Source organism: Strongylocentrotus purpuratus, unplaced genomic scaffold (genome assembly GCF_000002235.5).
Source record: "Strongylocentrotus purpuratus isolate Spur 01 unplaced genomic scaffold, Spur_5.0 spur5_scaffold_1, whole genome shotgun sequence".
Taxonomy (NCBI): Eukaryota; Metazoa; Echinodermata; class Echinoidea; order Camarodonta; family Strongylocentrotidae; genus Strongylocentrotus; species Strongylocentrotus purpuratus.
This window is the reverse complement of record NW_022145594.1, coordinates 44710692-44731314: the sequence shown is the minus strand read 5'-3', so window position 1 is coordinate 44731314 and position 20623 is coordinate 44710692. Positions and strand designations below refer to the sequence as shown.

The 20623-nt window shown below is 38.1% G+C and overlaps 1 protein-coding gene across 1 annotated transcript; it reads left to right on the top strand.

The window, feature by feature from the left end:
* Positions 1-3562: 3562 nt before the first annotated feature.
* Positions 3563-6779, top strand: LOC593536 (tyrosine-protein kinase CSK). Its single transcript, XM_030978298.1, has 4 exons — positions 3563-3662; positions 4330-4426; positions 5531-5630; positions 6159-6779. Exons 1-4 carry the CDS (start codon positions 3587-3589, stop codon positions 6216-6218), a joined length of 333 nt encoding a protein of 110 aa, XP_030834158.1. The 5' UTR covers positions 3563-3586; the 3' UTR covers positions 6219-6779.
* Positions 6780-20623: the final 13844 nt, after the last annotated feature.

Here is a 20623-nt window from a genome sequence, read left to right as displayed (position 1 = left end):
TAAATATTTATACAAACACCCTTCCCCTCACAGACACTCACACACACACACACACACACACACACACACTATCATTTGGATGTAGTGGAATATGAGAAACCACTAAAATTGTCAAAGCATGATATCATTATTCATGTATTTACATGTCAAATATGTTAAAAAGTAAAGTGAAACTTGAATTTTTATCGATATGAAACTCTTCACATTCAAGGGGATTGAAAATTAGTTCATTTGAAAGCAGAATGAAGACACATTTCGTAATATAGAAAACGAAAATGTTACCTATGTACTATAACATAAAAACGAGCAAAACTGCTCTAATACGAGTAATCGGAAATTAGTTCGATGAGATGGCTCTGAGATGGCGCTGTACAATAGGCTAGGGCGGTGCCATTGATTAGTAGAGTTTGGCCAACTTGGTTTCACTGGGTCACAGCATGGCGTATATTCTTTTGATTTGTGCTTGCCCAACAAAGCAGTACGTAGTCGCCATATTGTGACCAACTCGAACTGGGTTGGCCAAACTCTGTATATACATGATGATGGCTATGGGCTAGGGCAGAAAGGTCATTTGTTCAGTATCCCTTTTTCACAGGGAAGAAAGACACGTTTCTCATTAGGCAAACGACAACATGGAGTATGAGATGATTCAGAACGGAGATAAAGGTGAGAAAATGTGTAAAAATCAGTCAATAGTTTAAAATGAGGAAAGCGTTAGTTCCACGAAAATGATTCACGAATCAAAAAGTCACCCAAAAAATAAAAAAGGCCCTACCACGAAAATTGATCACGAAGCAAAAATTCACCTACAAAATAAAAAGGGTAGATGAAAGGCTTTGTAAATTGCCATAAATACGTTGAAAAAAGTCATACAACCACACAAATACTATCGCACTAATTGATAGTCATATTGTCCCAAACTGCAGAATACATTGTAACTATCAAGACTATTACGTTATTAATACAAGTAGTAGTATATAATCCACAGGAAACATTATAAGCTTAATTGTTCTCCCTGATCTGATTTTTGCTAGGCCTACTATACTAATTCACCAAGGGTTTTAAAACTTACCTCTAATAACAGCCGCTTTTTAAAATCGCAAATTCACCTCGCCCTCCACACACACACAATTATATATAAATACGTTTATGGTGAATATTCTTTCACTTTCGTTTTATATTTGAAAAAAATCTAGAAAAGATTATCCAAGGGAAGCCTTATCCATGTTTTAGAGGGTGAAAGATTGCTTGTATTTGATCTTTCAAGTATTAGAAGCGTTTTAATAATAATTTAATTTTGTTTTTTTTAGCATACACAGCTCTCAAACTCGGTCCATCCCACTCTCCCATTATTGCTCCTGAAAACGTGACGTTTTTCACCAGACTCGGTTCAATTGGACGCGGTGACTTCGGCGGGGTATGGAAGGGAGAACTCCGTTCGAATCAAAGTCAAGTAGACGTTGCTATCAGGCAGATTTCAGGTGAGGTTTCGCCAACCACTCCCTAAAAATTGATAAACTAAAATGACCGATTCCAGGTGAAAATAACGAACTTAAATGACCGAAAGGCAAATCACTTTACTAAATATCAATGTAGCCTAAATTATCCTAACCTTTATGAGAGGTTGCATTTATAATTAACAAGCAGAGTTGCCTTCAGCTTTCTAGAAAGTTCAATATTAGTATGACCAGCGCAAACGTAAAAAGTAACACCTTGCTAAAAAGCTAAACGATGCATATATGTATACTTGTCGACAGGGTTTTACCTCGATCTTATTAAAAACTGAATGATTGAGCTTTTCTGCAAATGACTTTAACCCTACACTCTCTTTGAAATTGAAAGCAAATGTGCGGGTTATAAATACGATGTATCTTCTCTTAGATCAAGTGACCAAATCGACCAACGTTCTTCGAGCGGTCAAGGTACTTTCTGAGCTGCCGGATCAACCAAATGTTGTCAAGTGCCTGGGATATAGTCAAGAACAAGGTAAAAACACCTCCTCCTGCAATCACAAAAACGTTTTGTTTTGGTCTGCTCAATTTAATACATATTAATATGATCATCAGCATTATTTTCCTAATTGTTTGGAACGACCTTTGCAAAGGTCACTATAGCAAACCTAAAGATGCGTAACATTTTGAGCAATTCTCGGAATCAGTTGAATAAGATTTAAACAACAGTTTATTGTAATTAATTATTAATGTAGAGGATTTGCCCTCACTATAACATGATGTCTAATCACTGATAATATTGAATATCAGTTATCAGCTAATCATACGTTATTGTTTTCAATTGAACGAATTGCCGATGATGCAGGGAGCATTCTGTACGAGTTCATCTCTGGGGGCACCCTACTCACCCATCTACAGACCACAGGGGTACAATCCCAACCCACATACGGCAATCTCAAACCAAAGAGGGTTCGTATCGATGAAGCTAGTCTACTCAACCTGGCTTGGCAAATCGCAAAAGGGATGCAGTATCTTGCATCAAAGAAGGTAACATTATTATCATGTCTTGCCATAAAAGAGAAAGGACAAAGAAACAGGGGGAATGGAGGGGGAGACAGAAGAGGAGAAAAATAACGAGAAACTGAGAAGGCCTGGAATGATTGAGAATGAGGTGCATAGATTTAAGTAATCTAATCACCTTGGCTTGGCAAATTGCATAAGGGTGCAGTTTCTTGCATCAAAGGAGGTAAACTTATTTCATGACTTGCAATATAAGAGAAAGGACACATGGAAAGGGGGAAGAGAGGTGGAGGGGACAGAGGAAGAAAAGTAACGAGAAACTGAGAAGGCATAAATAATAAGGAGATGAATAGATAAAGGCAGTCTACCCAACTTTGTCAAAGGAATGCCGTTTCGATGTCGTTTGCATCAAAGAACGAGAGACGACCGGGGGGGTGGGAGGGGTGGTTGAGAGTGAGAACATTTAGGCCGGGGATAAGTGCGAGAAGGATGAGAATTAAAAAAGTGGAAGAAGACAGTGGAAGAATAGGAGAGGAGAAAGCCATTATGGTGTGAGGATTGTTATGGTGATCAAAGGTGAATAAATAACATCCAGATTATATAATTTAGAATTTTGCCAATCTATTTATGTCTTTTTTAATTCTATCATTCTGTTTATCTATTTCTATTTTTTTTGTTTACAAAGATCATCCATGGAACTCTCTGCGCTCACAATGTGTTACTAGCAGATAGAAAGCAATGCAAGCTATCAGATTATGGATTATCTTCATCACTATTTAGCAACACAGGTGTGAGTATTATCACCATATTTAATGATATATCATCAGCATAGATTATTTAATTATTATACCCATAATGGTATATGTATACGCCCTAAATATTATCAACTTTAGTGACCGTGGTGTTTGTATAATTTTTGCCATATGCAATATTGTTTTTGATGTATTTTCAAATATGCTTGTAAATCGTAAACAATTCAGCCATTGATAATCACGGTTTGTTTAAAACCATGAATAAATGTATATTAACTCTAATTTAAAAATTAACACAATTTTACCTTTAACAAATATTTTCCAACATCTCAGAAACCAACACGATGGAGTTCGCCTGAAGCCATGGTAACTGGTGACCAATCAACAGAAGGAGATAGCTGGTCTTTTGGCATCGTCTTGTGGGAAATTGTGACATTAGGTGAAAAAATAAAGTTAATATCGCATATAATTTTGTGTACCATCTTAAAGACCATGAAGTTCTTTTCGTAGGAAGCCTTATGGGCTTTACAGTTGTTCTTCGTCAGAGCCCTCCCATTATTATTACCCTTGCCATATTATTGCCAGGTTGGTGGAGTGGGTGGAGAGTCGTAAATATGGATTAACGACTTACCAAAGGAAGATAGTGCCGAGTTGGAATTCGAACCCTTAAACCTCGGATTGAGAGTCAAGAGAATGAGACACTATACCACGACCCCTCCACTTCACGTGTATCATATTGTGTTATGAAGAAAAGTGAAATAAACCATTTCCACTTAAATAATCAAAATAGACCATGACTAATACTTGTTTGAAGCATTTTAAAGATGAAGAATTCAAGCCACTTATTACCCTCTATAAGACCCACCAATAATATTTGCGATATTTAATTTATTGCATTATTCGTATTTAAATACATGTCGCAGATATGAATAATATTTAGTCTAAATTTGTCCACTTAATTCCGGTTGTACTATCAAGGGTTGATGACAAATTGTATATACATGTATATGATAAATATATATATATTTTCTCCATAGCTTTGGATGTCACATATTCGTATTTTGGAAAAAAGCGTTTTCAGTGTTATTTTTCTTCGATTCTTAAAGGTGCGAGGCCATACCCTAGAATGACCTTTGACACTGTCCAAAAGGAGGTTGCCAATGGTTACCAGATGCCACGCCCTCGCCATTGTGGACAAGAAGTGTAAATATTACTCTTTCATGCGAATTGTTCTGTAAATGTCATAATTTGACTCACTCGATGCTATGTTTGTATTTCCTAGATTTCATGATGATGTTTTGTATCAAATGCAGATATGTTTCCAAACATTAAAGGGGCATGTTCCCGCCAGTGTAGTTATCGCTGCTCTAGTCATCGCCATCTTGGTTCCGAAGATTGACTTCTAATTTGCATACAGCTGTCAATCAAAGTACGCGCGTCCTGGCATGCCTTCGCCAAGCCAGCTGATCGCTGCCGATTGTGACGTCGCGAAAGTGGGCGGAAACAGCTGCCGAATTTTAGAGCCGAACTGCGATTGGTATTACTTCGGCACATGTATGCGCTAATCGGCATTGTGCGGGCATTCGGAACATGCCATCTGCGTAAGAGCCGTATTCTGTTGGTGTCAATAGGCAGCTAGCACCGTCCGCCAGCGGGTACGTATTTTAAACGCCCTCTGGAATACGGGGAACATGCCCCTTTAAGAAACACTATTACACTTGATTTTGCAATCTATCCTTTGAATCAGATTCTGAAGCTGAAAATAATACGTCTAAACACTCAACAGAGAAAATCATAGAATGATAAAAACAATGAATAACATAAAGAAGGTGGTAGAAGGAAAAAACAAAGAATAACATAAAGATTGGTAGGAACAAAGTGATAGGAAAAAAACAAAGAATAACATAAAGAATGGTAGAAACAAAGTGATAGGATAAAAACAAAGAACAACATGAGAGAAGGTGATATAGGAAGACACAAGGAATAACATAAGGAAAGACAGAAAGAGAAAGTGAAAGAAGGATAAAAAAGAAAGAATAACATAAGAGAAGGTGATTGAAGAAAGAAACAAAGAATAACATAAGGAAAGACACAAAGAGAAAGTGATAGAATGATAAAAACAATAATGTGTAGTAAAACGACTCGGACTGGTTGCGCACATAAAATAATGAAACAATAGTGATAAAACTGCTGTTGCTCATGAACTTTAGATTTGTCGGAATTTTGTATTTGTATTTGTATTAGATTCAATTCGGTAGTTCTATTAGATTTCTATTAGATAAGGATCGTCTTTTTCGTATCTTTCAGGTATACGGTCATGTCTGGTTGTTGGGAGAAGGAAGCTACAAATCGGAGTAACTTTGATCATATCCTCAAGAGTTTGGAAAGGATTCTAGAAAAGACTCATGTAAGATGGACTCAAATAACCTTCTAACATGTATAATCAGAATTAAATTTCCTTATTACATATCAATTTTTACAATTCCGTTAGTGCATTAACCTCAGTTCGACAGGTATCGTGAAAATAACCTTAACCCTTAACCAATAGTGATCTTTGGAGCTTCTTTTCCTTATGGAATGATTTATTACGTCATTTAGTTTATTCATTTACCATATCCTACCGTTCATATTTGTGTGTTTCATATTCATATATGATCATATAATTTTCTCTTCTTCATATTTTCAAATTTAAATAGAATTCTGAAGAAAGAAAAAAAAAGGGAAATTCCTTTCTTATTTTTCAACATAAAATTGGCAGAGTGAGGGTCAGTGTGATACTTGGAATTTATTCCTTGAATGCTTTCAACGCCTAAAAACAGCTGGGCTAAATCCCATGTCGTAATACTACTTTGTACTTCCAATGAGTGTCTCCTGAGGTGAATATAAATGCTTTTATTATTATCATTATTATCTTAATTACTTTTGATTTTCACAGAATTATCTGTCTCTCAATGACTTGGATGAAGGATTGTATGCGTCTACACTGGACATGTGAAATTAAGCCGTGTTCGGATATGCAGCGGTACTACAACGCATCTACATCTTGTAAACCGTACGATGGTTGGATCAGTATAGGGACATCAGAAGGAATAACTTGTGTTAAACTTAGCCAAGAATGCTGAATCAGACTAGATCGCAAATACTTGTATGAATCTTGCATCAAGTATACGTCTGTTTGAAAAAAATTGTATTTTTAAGATCATTTGGTAAAAATTTGTAAAAAAGTTACTTAAAAAAGTTAAGTTTACACTGTCAAGAGGTCCAGATATTCTAGAAGACACGAAATTTGTGAATATCAAGGTTATAGCGGCCGATCTCTAACATTCAACAGCATATTCTCATGATTTTTTTGTCGGTTATGTTGTGTATATACTGAGTAAAACTTACTTCTAATTAACCTTGCTACGTTTGCTAATATTTGTGTTATTTCATAGTATTGTTGTAAGTGGATGACCACCTACCCCCTTTCTTCTTTCTGTTCATCACCCACTCTCTCTCTCTCATTTTCCTCTCTATCTTTCTCTTTCCCTCTGTTTCTCTTCTACCTTTCTTTCCCCTTCTTTCTGTCCACCCCTCTCTTTCTCTCTCTATCTCCCTCTTTCTCTCTCTCTCTCTCTCTCTCGCACAAGTCACACCTCCTCTTTCTTTCTTGCACTCTCAGTCCACCTTGTCAATCTGTCCCTTCCATCTGCCTTCTTAAAATCATGCAGCTTGCCTCTACCACACTCTACCTTTTACGGTCATCATTTACATCACACTATACTATTTTGAACCTTCATCTATGCATTTAAAACTTACCTCTCATTTAATAGTAGACTCACCTGTATATATTACACTCATGAGTGCTTTACAACTGGATATAGATTGTTTTTATGTAATTTTATGATTCTTCTTAGTGTATTATTTATCATGAGGATACTTTTGCAAAAATATTTTATAATTTAGCCACCGGGCTGCAATGCATATTCCTTTAAAATCAAGACATTTATTATCATTATACTTTAACTCTCGATTTAAACTAAGTAGCCTCGCGATGCCATAGGCTGAGCTGGCCTTACCCCATATGTATATGTATGTTGGAATAACATTTCTTACCTATTTTCATGAGATAATTGTGATAGTATCATTTATTCTTGATAGATACAGTTTATATCTTCTTAGAACTTTATTGATTAATCTAAAGGTTCATAAAGATTCATCAATACAGTTATGAGAATTTATCAAGAAAAAAATATACTGTTACAATCTTTTTATGGAAACACGTAATAAAAACTATTAAAAACTCCATGAGCAACAGTGTTTGTATAGTCATGTGCATGTATGAAGGTGTATTTTGCGTTAATTATAAATATGAAGGGTATGTGTTAAGGTCTATTTTACAGTAAATGTGCTAAGGTCATGCCAATGTTTGTAGATGGTAAAATGTCGCCTAATTGTCAATAGGTTTCGTGTGAATTATTCACCTATTTCTTTATTCGCACATTCTCTTCATACAGAATGAATATAGTGTGTTACATATTCAACGTGTTTTCATACAAATCTTAGTACTTACTAAAAATAGAAAGTAACTGCCAGTCTAATTTATTTCTGACCATATCATTCTGGAGTGTACATTAAGTTATTTTACAACGCAAACAAATTGTAAAAAGATAAAAGAGAATCTGTATTGAAACATTTGTTTGAAAGCGAAATCAGAGAAAAGAAAACGGAAACAAAATAGCAGGAAGAAAAGTAAAGAAACAAAACGAAAAGATGATTTACCTCAATGAAGTAAGTACATTTTTAAAAGTTGAGTGATATCTGTAAGTTAAATTTGATGTTTGTAGTTACCTTTCGTGTAAGATTAATGTTCTATTGATTTGTATGATTTGAAATGTGAAGTAAGTAGCCTTATACTGTATATTCATCTTACAGCGTCATTAGACGGAAATATGTAGTGACAAACAAGTCATTAAGTAGACATGGTTATTATTATCATGGTCAATGTTATTATACATTTTCGTGTCTTGTTAACGATTGAACAATATAATTACTGCCCTCTACGAACGTTTGCAGGCAGAGGAAACATATAGACCTGCCTAGAAACAATAGGTTTAATCACTAGTCATTAGTTTGAGTAGTTATATTGTTTTGACTTTAGGGTTAGGGTTTGTGTTAGGGTTAAGGTTAGGGTAATATACCAGTTTTTATGATGTCCTGTTAACGTACCATTTAGGGTTAGATATAGGTGTCCTGTTAATACAACATGTAGGGTTTCATATATATATATATCTATATATATATATATATAATACCCTACATGGTACATTAAGTGGTCTTCATAAAAATCATAACCCTAACCCTTACCACAATGTCTACTTAATGACTAATTTTTTCACTCCAAATATCCCTCCAATGACACCTTTAGTAATATTACATATATAGAGAGGGATAAATATAACAAAATTGGGCCTTCTATGAGAAATAAAACATACACCCCTTAAGAGGACACCAAATTTTTCTCCTAATGACAATGTCTACTTAATGAATCATTTTTTCACTCCAAATGCCCCTCTAATGACGCCTTTAGTAAAATATACATGGATATGAAATATATTCTCCCTATGTTTTTTATATAATATCTATTCTTCATTTACATCGCGAACCCATAAGTGTAAGCATACTATTGCAATGGATAAAAGGAAATCACCATATTCTTGTTTATAAGCTTATTTGGTAAAGAAATTTGATTGTATTTGATATTGCCCGTGAGGCACTATTATTCTAGAAATATTACACTTTAATTTACCTTTTACACTGATGATTTAAATCAAACTAACGATAATTTGACAAATGATCATGATGTTATCTCAAAGGTATGGACCAGGTTTGATCATGCGATTGCATTGTAAAATAAACGTTGTGGAATCGACCAGAAAAGGTTGATCATCTAGCATATAAGTATTAGAGTGTACTGCAAGGTACTAGAACCATCATAATGATAAGAAATTTGGCCGAGTCTTGGTAAAGTTACAAGCACTGTACTTATAAAAATGTATATGGGACTACGCGATATCTATCCAGTCCGGAAAAATATAATAATTTACCAAATATATCAATTAGTAGGCTGTTTACCGGCAAAATTTGTATCATCACGTATAAGTCAAAACATATTCTTTTATATGATTGGTATTGAGAGCTTTTTGAGAGGGGGGGGGGAGCGTTTCCAAAACTGGTGTATACCTTTAATGACTAGGCTTATTTAAAGTCTACAATATTTTCTATAGGGTTTATAACATTGATTACATCGAGGAAATATTGCTGCTACCAAATGTAAATATTGCAAAAATACAGTAAAATAAATGTGATAAAAGCAGTTTATTTAGTATAAGTTTAATTTTTATCTGCCTTCAAAATGGATTCACTGATATTACATGTCTGTTTTATGAAGACCATAACAAAATATGCACGAAAAATAATAAAGGTTTCTAATAAAACAAATAGGGTTTCTGAAGTTCATATTGTAAGCATAACCACAATAGCAATGAGGGCATATTGTAATTATGTGGGAACTTTATGATGTAAGGCAAATGTTTTGTTTCCATAATACCCCTGACCCTATTGCACTACAAAGTAAAACAATTGAAACTCAGTCAGAGGCATAAACAATTTGGGAGGAGGAACATAAAAAAATTTATAAACGGAATGAACAAGAGAGAGAGCGAGAGAGAGAGAGAGCGAGAGAGAGAGAGCGAGAGAGATGAGCAATGAGGAATGTTGTTCAGTTTTTTAAACATGACATATTTGTATTGCATTCTATTGCAACAGAAGTGGTTTCGTGGTGAGTGGATAAGGCCCTGGACTGCCAATCCCATGGTTCGTGGTACGAGTCCCGACGCGGCTCGTATTACCTTTTGCAAGACATTTGTCTCAATTTGCCACCCTCAACCCAGGTGAGATAAATGGGTACCGGTTAGGAATACATTCCTTGAAATGCTAGAGCGCCATAATGGCAGCCATGCTAAAGCAGGGGGTAGTAATTGTGGAGCGCCAGATGTGTCATGTCTGACAGAAGTAAGGGCTATACAAGAAACCACTATTGTTATTATTATTATTATTATTAATTATACCTGTTATCAGGTAGAAATTTCGGGAAACTCTATCGTTACTTTTTGTTTTTTTTTAATTGTAAAATTAACAATATGAAATTCATGGCACCCACAAAAAACATGTAACTCGATTTGCAAAATTAAACGAAGGCATCGAGATTTTTGTCTGTTCAACGCATGGTGAAATCAAGAAAAAGAGGGATGTCGGAAGTAGCTTTTTTCATTCAAAATGAAGAGAGAGCAACATAAAACGTCCTACTGACAATGATTGGCGTTTGGAGTAGTCGGTGTCTGTTGGGCTTACTTCGAATCATCGGTCTTCGCGTCGGATGGGGTTGTCGCGTTACCCGACCTTTTGTGAAAACATGCCCCTTTATTTACGAAATATCGGCGTAGTGTTGTAAAATAGGCCCCTTTCATTTACAAATAGACCCGACGCGATGACCCGATGAATCGAAGTCCAAGTATAGCCAAGTAGAGAAGAGCGAACAAAAATAAATTCATATATTCATAAATACTGTTGCTCAACATCATATCTAATAATTAAAAATTATGCTTGTACACATTTAATTTCATTTTCCTGATCTCATGTTATTATTTTATACTTACATTGTTTTTTACCTGCACTGTGAAAGCATGTACAATTCAGTATATGACTGTCATTCATGTCTTTAATAAACCTTGATTGAATTTAATTGAATAGAAAATTGTCTTATTTACACGGAATAGCCGCATCGACATTGCCAAGATTAGGCCTATATATTCATTTCTTCATTCCTTACTTCATTCAAGCAAATTTGCAGTTATTGGACAAGTAGCTTTATATTGCCATCAGTCGTAATACGTCATCAAACAGTGTAGGCCTACTGCTGCAGCATGTACCGCCAACAGCATCGGTAGAAAAGTCAATTGACTGTCCAGAACATCACATTATATCTCCCGTAAAGCCTGGGTATTTATGCTTAAGTGAGTTGTAAACATAAATTGCTGTGATCTGTTCGTGCAATCTCAATACAGGCCCGTGCTCCTTCCCTTTGGCGGCTAAAAGGCAAAAAGAAAGAGAAAAGAGGAAACATTTACTTTAAACAAAAATCCTAGGTATGGGTTAGAGTGTTTTTACTGCATTGCCCACCATCCAGTGGCGTATGCGTAGGCACGCTACCTTTCCGCCAGGGCAGTCCACGGACTTCCCGGTGTTTATTTTTCTTTCCAGTTCCTCCTTCTTCCTTCTCGATTTTGCCAGATGTTTACACTTTTCTTTTCTAATCTCTCCTTCCCCTTGATATTGCCAAACTCTGCTTGTCATAGGAACCCCCCCCCCCCCCACCCCGCGGGTAAGCCACTGCTATCACAAACGGCTAAGTGTTGCTGTACCAGAAGTTATGCAAAATATTAGCATTGCGATGCGTTGCGTCGTCGCGTGCTGCTCAACTTTTCTGGCGCGACCGTAGTGCGGTGCCGACATATACATTTAAACTTGAAATGCAATGACTTTGCGGTGAATCGCGGCAGAAAATAGTCGATATACCGGCAAGCAAAAAAAATCGTGTACTGCAGATGAACCGTTGCGTTTCAAAATGCTTGCGTCCGAGTATTAAAGGGATAGTTGAGTTTGTTGCAGAGGGCGCTACACAAAATAATTTTGTTGTGAGATAATGAACAACTGAGTGTCAAATATGAAAGAACATAATATTTAAATGACAAAATCATCTTTGTTTGATTAAAATCGGTTCAGAGAAGGTTGAAAAATAACGATTTCTAAAACTTGTGTACCACCACAAATATTAGATATTTTGACAAATTAAAAAAAAAACGGTTGAAAAAAAAGGAATAACGCCTTTTACGTCGTATTTCAGCCAATGTCGATGTTGGCTATTTTGTTGGCATTTTCGTGTTGCTTATAGTACGCACAACCAGCCTGCCCATGTATTGTTTTTTTTAATTAAATAATTAATTAACGGTCACAATGTTTTTTTGAAAGTGGAGCTGAATTGGTATGATCGTATTGGCTAAATTGTACACATTTGGGGTCTAAAATTACCTTCATAGCCCTTTTAGAACTAAAAGGGCTATGAAGGTAATTTTAGACCCCAAAATGTGAAATGTCGCAGATAAGAATAACAGCAATAACCATCCACTTTGAAGGCATTTGCGGTCTGGAAACAGAACTCAACTATCCCTTTAAGTGATTTTTTTTTCATTTTTTTTTTTTTTTTTTTTTTTTTTTTTTTTTGGTGTGCACCTCTATAGGTAGCCTCTCTCATTTTGAGCTCTGTAATTTGTTTCATTTTTCACCAATTTTGGTTGGATTTAGTGTTTGTATTTTCAACATTGTGTTTGATATTGGTCAAGGAACAGAGGTAATCATTTTGTAAGGTGTATTTTGGTGTGAATTTGCAGTATTTCTGTTAAGTTTAATGTTTGATGTTCTTGTTCAATTTTACTGTACTGGCATGTGCATTAAGCTTTACTGATACTTTGCTTGTATACCATTTGAATGTACTGACATTCACAATAGTCTCTTTTGTATGCTCCTTTTGTGTAAGCTATTCCTGCTTGTACAATGGATGGAAAGCCATTGAAAGTGTTGTTTTCTATAGGGCTTGTTATTTCTATTCTGTACACTTTGAATCAGCCCTATATAACCAAGGAATGTTTCACTCGTACTGGTTCACACATGAAGAGCCTCCACTGTAAACATCTCAAATATTGTAGTCAACCTATACTATACTACTGTAATTCGACAGCTACATTTCGATGTCTCCTTAATTCTGGAGATATCCAGCCCAATCCTGGTCCAGTGAATCGCACTGAGAATGTTTCCAATATTGGCCATACCAACTCACCTCCTTATTCAGCTGATTGTACAGCTTTACATATTTCATACAACTTGAATGATCTCCATCAGATTAATAACCAGCCGCTTAATTTACTACCCATGAATGTTTGGAGCAGGATCTGCGATCTTGGCATCGGTCGCCGACGTCGAACTCATCGCGGACGTGGGCGGCGTACGATACCAAGGCCGGATTTCCCTCCACCAATGTCGGTATCATCCAATAGCCTCAAACTTGGCCTTTGGAATGCACGTTCCATGACCAATAAAACACACGCAATTACTGATTTGATTGTTGAACATGATCTAGATGTTCTAGTCATCACCGAGTCGTGGCTCTCTGGAGACAGTAAGAGGGATGGTCTCATATTAGCTGATCTAAGATCTGGTTTGCCTAATTATGATTTCACCCATCGACCCCGGTTATCTTCCAAGGGCGGTGGGATTTTGCTTCTCTATAGATCCACGGCTCGCTGTACCTTGAACAACAACAATGATTTTGCATCTTTTGAATTACTGGATGTCACACTCAATCTGACACCTTCATCTGCTGTAAGGTTGTACTGTATTTATCGACCACCCCCGTCTGCCAATAATAATCTCTCCAACGGCACATTCTTGGATGAATTTCCAACTCTCCTTGAAGGTGCTGTTGTAGATGATCATTTTCCTCTATTATTGGGTGATTTCAACATACATGTTGATGATCCCAATGATAATTTTGCAAAATCTGTTATGACATGTGTTGATTCGTTAGGGTTCAAGCAACATGTTCGTGAACCAACCCATCGCGCAGGTCACACTCTAGATTTGATTTTCACAAGGAATTCGGATGATGTCTGCAACGTGAACTCGCTATCTTCCATGCCTTCCGACCATTGTGCACTTGTCACCACTGTCAATATCGCAAGGCCGAAGAATCCCAAGAAAGAGGTTTCCTTCAGGAAATATCGCAGCATTGACAAGGACTCTCTACGCAACTCTATTGACACAATGTTCCATTCACTTCCTGATCTATCTTGTCCATCTGCTTCCGCGGAGCATTACAACTCATCTTTGCGGACGTTGATTGATGAGCACGCTCCAATCCAGGTCAAGACTGTATCAATCAGACCTGATGCGCCATGGTTTACCGATGATATCCAGGAAGCCAAGAGGCGAAGGCGTCGTGCGGAACGTCGTTCGATCAAGTCTGGACTTTTTGTTGATAGAGAGCTGTACCGCCGTGAATGCGAGTCATATTATGAGTGCATCTTCAATGCGAAGTCAGCGTATCTCAAAGATCTCATCAAGAATGCTGACACTAAAGAACTGTTTCGTCTTGTGAAGACACTCTCAACGCCCACTCAATCTTCACCTCTTCCGGATCATTCTTCTGATAGTGAACTCGCCAACAGATTTGCTACATTCTTCAGGGAAAAAGTCGCCAAAGTTGTATCCTCTTTCCCTAATGTAGTACCAGCACCAGCTTCAAGATCTTTTGCTCCAGGCCCTCGTCATGAACTCTCTGATTTCTGCCTTGTATCCCTCTCACAAATCAGGAAGCTCATCACTTCACTTCCTTCTAAACACTGTAAGCTAGATCCGATTCCTACCTGGCTTCTAAAGGAAGTCCTCGATGAACTCCTTCCTCACATAACCAAACTGTTCAATCTCTCGTTATCATCCGGAATAGTTCCAGAGTCTTTTAAGACTTCTCTGCTTCTTCCCCTCCTAAAGAAGCCGAGTCTCGACACGAATGGACTTAAGAACTACAGGCCCATCGCAAACCTGCCATTCCTTGGGAAGGTTTTGGAACGTATTGTGTCACTACAGCTGAAAGCCCACATTGACAATCTCGGTTTGTTTCCAATCCACCAATCTGCCTATCGGAATCATCATTCTACTGAGACTGCAACTGTCAAGGTCCTAAATGACCTACTTCTAGCTGTAGATAAGGGTAATGAAGCTGTCCTCATCTTGCTTGATTACACTGCCGCATTTGACACTATCAACCACGACCTGTTACTCCATCGCTTAGAGAACGACTTCTCCATCACCGGCACCGTACTTCAGTGGATTCGCTCCTATCTCATGCACCGAACTCAGAAGGTGATCATCAATGACACCAACTCGGAATCATTTCCCCTCATCTGCGGCGTTCCTCAGGGTTCCGTGGTCGGCCCCCTCCTGTTTATTCTTTACACCAGCCCTCTCTCAAATGTTATTAACCTTCATCAGAATATTCAACACACTATGTATGCAGACGACACCCAGATTTATGTAACTCTTCACCCAAACAGCAGGACAGTAGCCGCGAACAAACTCACCAGTTGCCTCAATGAAATCAAAACCTGGTCTTTTCAAAACTGTCTCTGCCTTAATGATTCAAAATCTGAAATGATTCATATTACTTCTAAATTTCGGAACTCAGACCCCTTTCCTGATCTTGTTATGAGTGATGGCTCTCTCAGTTGTTGTGCTTCTGTGCGTGACCTTGGTTTAAATATTGACAGCAATCTTACTTTCAAACAACACATTAGTAATATTTGTAAGTCTGCTTCCTTTGGTATATATAAGATCAGTAGAATCAGGAGGCTACTTGACCGACCCACAACTTCAAAATTAGTCCATGCTTTTGTCTCGACCCATATCGATTACTGTAATTCTTCTCTTTCTGGCCTCCCTCAGTCACATCTAGCCCCACTTCAAAGGGTACAGAATAGCGCTGCTCGGCTTGTGACTCTCTCGCGTAAATCAGAGCACATAACTCCAATATTGAACTCACTACATTGGCTTAAAATTCACCACCGCATATCCTTCAAAATTCTTCTCCTGTGCTACAAAGCTATCAATGGCTTAGCCCCCTCTTACCTTTCCGATCTCATATCCTTACGTTCCCGTACGTCGTCACGAACACTTCGTTCATCTTCCACATTACTGTTAACACCTGGACCCCGCACTAACACCCGGTATGGTGACCGCGCCTTTTCAGTTATTGCCCCCGCTCTCTGGAACAAACTGCCCGCCTTTATTCACTGCGCCCCCTCTGTATCTCAATTCAAATCTCTACTCAAAACCTATCTTTTCAAATTGTAAATTGCAGTTGTGCGTCGGTCAATGGAGGTGCGCACCATATTTGTCTTTATTTAGTTGATTGCCACTGTTTTTCTTACCTTATCTATGTTACTTTTGTATTTTTGCTTTTTCTTCTAATTTAATTCTACGGGTTATAGTCTTCTCTTAATCAGAACACTGTGCGCTTAGAAACATCAGTATTAAGCGCCTAATAAATGTTATGTATTATTATTATTATTATTATTATTAAGTTTGGCATGGAGGGATTAGACCTCTCTGCAAGGTCACTGGCAGGTGGTTATCTCATCAAATCAGCTCTCATATAACATAAGAAAGAGGGCATCATGGGGAACATAGGCATTGTTGGCTGTATAGAGGGCGCAAGTATAGCTACACATAGTGCAGTGGGGCTTTATTACAGCTTAAGGAGGGGAGGGGGTGAGTAGATGAATCCATGCGCAGTACTCATTATTATGTTATCATATCTGTGTAATTATTTTGTTCATTTGGACGCCTGAATCAACAAGGTAAAACAATCTTTCTACAGGTGCTCACAGTTTGTGTAAATTAACTAATAACTCATAGCCGGCCATGAGGGTGCATGCACACTATCGTTATAGTGCTTTGTACAAGCGAGCAAGCTATTGCTACGCTGCCATGTGCGTGCGTGCACACTTTTGTAGTAGCAGTTATTGTTCATGCTCATTGGTCTGTGCTATGTTTTGCACTAGCTATTCATAGAACCATCGCGTTAATCAGATTATCTCAATATAAACTTGGCACTCCGTGCCTTGGGGCTTGGCACAATGGGATTAGCACTGTGGCATGATAAGAGTTAAAGGGGGTGTAGCATGGCAAATAGTGGTTAACACCATCTATGACTTCTTTTGGACAACTGCACGTACACGAATGGACTTGATTAACGGTCAGCGCCCAAGCGTTCGCGAAACAGACCGAACTTCGCGTATGTTGCACGCATGTGAATGCTGCGGTCGCGTTGTCTGTAGTCATACCCGATTGGCCCCGAGTTAGGCTACCAGAAAGACACGTAGTCTCATCATGCTACACCCCCTTTTACACAATGCTCATGATTTCTAGATTTTGAACTGTCTGTACTATATCACATGTAAATATGTGTTAGTTTTTAATGGAAATAGGTCAATTGAAAATTAAACATATTTACTCGATGAGCACACAGGCATTTGCACATGCCTTTTGCTTGCTCTCCAAAAAGAGCTCCTGGTTGCTCGTTATTCTTAGACACTTAGTAATCTGGAAACTACTAGACAAGTTGGAGTTCATGAAGCGTTGTTTTTATATCAGTTTTTGGATTTAGTTGTATCTCCTGTACTCTGGTAGCCATATATTCCTGTATATTGCTATGTAAGTACAAATAAGCCCCTTTTACACCGGATCTGCGTAGAGTTGCGTATTCATGAAAACAATTATGCTTCGGCGTAATCCCTGCGTAGGGTATGCATAGGCTGGCGTACGATGGCGTATGGTTACTTACCCTGTGCGTAGGCAACGCGTACCTACGACGTATGCAATTGGCGTACATACGTGCACGCTTGCGTTTGACAGGCGTATGGTTGCGTACGCTTGCGTAGGCCAGGCGTATGGTTGCTTACAGTTGCGTACGGTTGCTTACTTTATGCAAATGCGCCGTGTACAAATGCAATAGACGCTCGTTTTTTTTTATTTCAACAGAGTAGCTGAGATGTCATAATCACAAATTGAATAAACCATAACATAACAAAAAATGTTAGTCTGAAATACCATGTAATAGTGCAAACAAAATTTCAAGCACTAATACAAAATAAAGCTTCAAGATTCAAGATTTCTTCACGAAAAGAATAAAAGTGAGAACGTTGACATGTAAACAAAAATATCCAGGTTTATACAAAAAAATACTATCATGCCTTCTACACTTCATTCGAATTTTTCAGAGTTAAACATTCAAGCAGGCGCGGCGATTTCTTTTCATGACCGGGGGGGGGGGAGGACGAAATGTGAGGGACGAGGGAGCAGTGGCGTAATGAGCAAAAACGTTTTTTTTTTTTTTTTTTTTTTTTGGGGGGGGGGGGAGAAAAAAATCCGCATCACCACCACTCTTACATGTTACGCAGGCCCTTGGAACGTTTTTCAAAGTGTGTGTGGGGGGGGGGGGGGTTACAGTTTTTACGATCAGGTAGAGCAAAGCAAAGCAAAGTGGAGCGTAAATTGGCGTGGGGTCCAGGGGCAAAGCCCCGGCGGGTGTCAAGGGGCAGAGCCCCATGAAGCTCATGGGTTTTAGGCACTTAATTACGGTCAGATGAGCATATTTTGATACTTTATTTGTGACACTCGCATGCAGGTCACTTATTGGAATGGGGTCCAGGGGCGGAGCCCTCAGAAGCCCAGGGGTTTTAGACATTTAATTAGGGTCACATGAGCAGCCAGGGGGCAGAGCCCTCGGAAGCTCAGGGGAAAATCATGCCATTTCAACAACATTTGTAAATCACTGGTATCGAATTAGAAATGAACCCCGCTTGAATTTGATTTAGGGAGAACTGCCCCCTAAGCCCCCCCCCCCCATCATTACGCAGGTGCGAGGGAGTATAGTGAATAAGAGGTGTGAAGGTGACGGAAGTGACTACCCCCTCACAGGTTTTTGAAGTGTTGTTGTATTACAAAATTACATTCCTTAGCAAAACTATAGTATGAAAAAAAGCAGATACTTTTTTCACACTTCGATTTTCTCGGTATTTACTTGTACATTTTGAAGAATATTATGCAAGGGGGCGTAGCTACCGAGTGAGAAGATTTTTGCATTTTTATTTGTCTAAACGCTGCACTCTTGGGCCCTCCAGAGCTATACAATTTTGTGTGAACTTTTCAAAAGTTGAGGGGGGACGTGTCCCCCCCCCCCCCCGTCCCCCCCGGGATCACCGCCCCTGCATTCAAAATTCAATTGCTGATTTCAAAACCAAAATACAAAAAGGGCGAGATTATTTGTAAACAGAAACAGAAATGTTGATCAAAGAAAATTTCACCTAGATGTGGAAGAAATAAACATGACTGGTATTCTTGTAAATACTACAACTTTAATGCACTAATCTACAGTTTTGTTCTCTGTTGGTCATTAAAGGGATCGTTTAACAATATTAAATCTCAGATACACGGTCCTACATGATACCAGTGTCTGTGATATGGTGTAATATTGAAGCCCTAAAAAATATCGCGCTTCAAAATGATCAAGAAGTGCCTCAAAAAAGTAAAAATCTTTGAGTGACCGGTTTTACCATACTCGTTTTCCCCAATAAACTGTAGTGTTATGAAAACCGTCCGGCGAACGGTTTTCAAAATTTGTAATTCCAATCATTAATATCTTCAAAATAAGACAGGCGATCGGCTTGTAAAAGTCACGGGGTTCCTGACTGACCTAAAGGTTTATAATTATCATTGAAGCATGAGCTAAATCCAGGATTTTGTTTCAGAATCTGAGACAAAGTGACCGGATCCCTTTAAGGTGGAATAATAGTTTTTACCCCCATTGTGTGTATGTGCGTGTGTGTGTGCCTGTGGGTGTGTGTTTGTTTTTATCTGTCTGGCTGTCTTTGTTCAAAGCACTATTTTATTCCTCACCCAGCAACTTGGCGCAAGTGAGATCTGGCAGTCTTGTAAAGATTGTCTGATGTTCAGTCATGCATGCAGAGATTCAAACGAAAATGGTACCTAAATGTACTGGGAGGGTAACTCTATCAAGACATATCATGAAAAATATAAATATAAATATTCATACTTCAAACAATTCAACTTTTAAAAAGTGGAACATTTTTTCTGACTCACTCTGTATATCTCGCGTGCAATCATATTACGTAGGTTGTTGTTGTTGATTGTATTGGACTTCCCCCTTTAGCGTTATAGGCTAAGGAATGCATGAGCACTGGGTTTACATAGATCTTCTTAAACCAGCTAACAAACATATCGTGAAATTGATTATTAATACAGAAGTCGACTGTCCAGTTCTAAAATGGATATCCAACATATGAGAGCCATTTTGCACTTCATCGGATTGTTAATGCTGGTAAGTTGTCTTCGTTATTGCAAAACAATACAAACTATTGCACATGCATATATAGTACGTGGGGTACATAGCGCTCTTGTCTGGCACAATGCAATATCACGGCGCAGCATTGTTATTACACCGGCTTAAACACGGCTGCCATTACAGCGCTCAATCATTTAAATGTTTTAATTTCTGCTAGGTAACAATTTGCTTCACCTGGGGGGAAATGCGAAAAATATAGATAAATGTCTTGCCAAAGAACATAAGTACTTCGGCGGGGACTCGGAGCCCTGTACCCTGCGGTTCACAGTCAGGAGACTTTTTCACAAGACAACAACACTTCTACATTTTCGTAACGTATTGTGCAT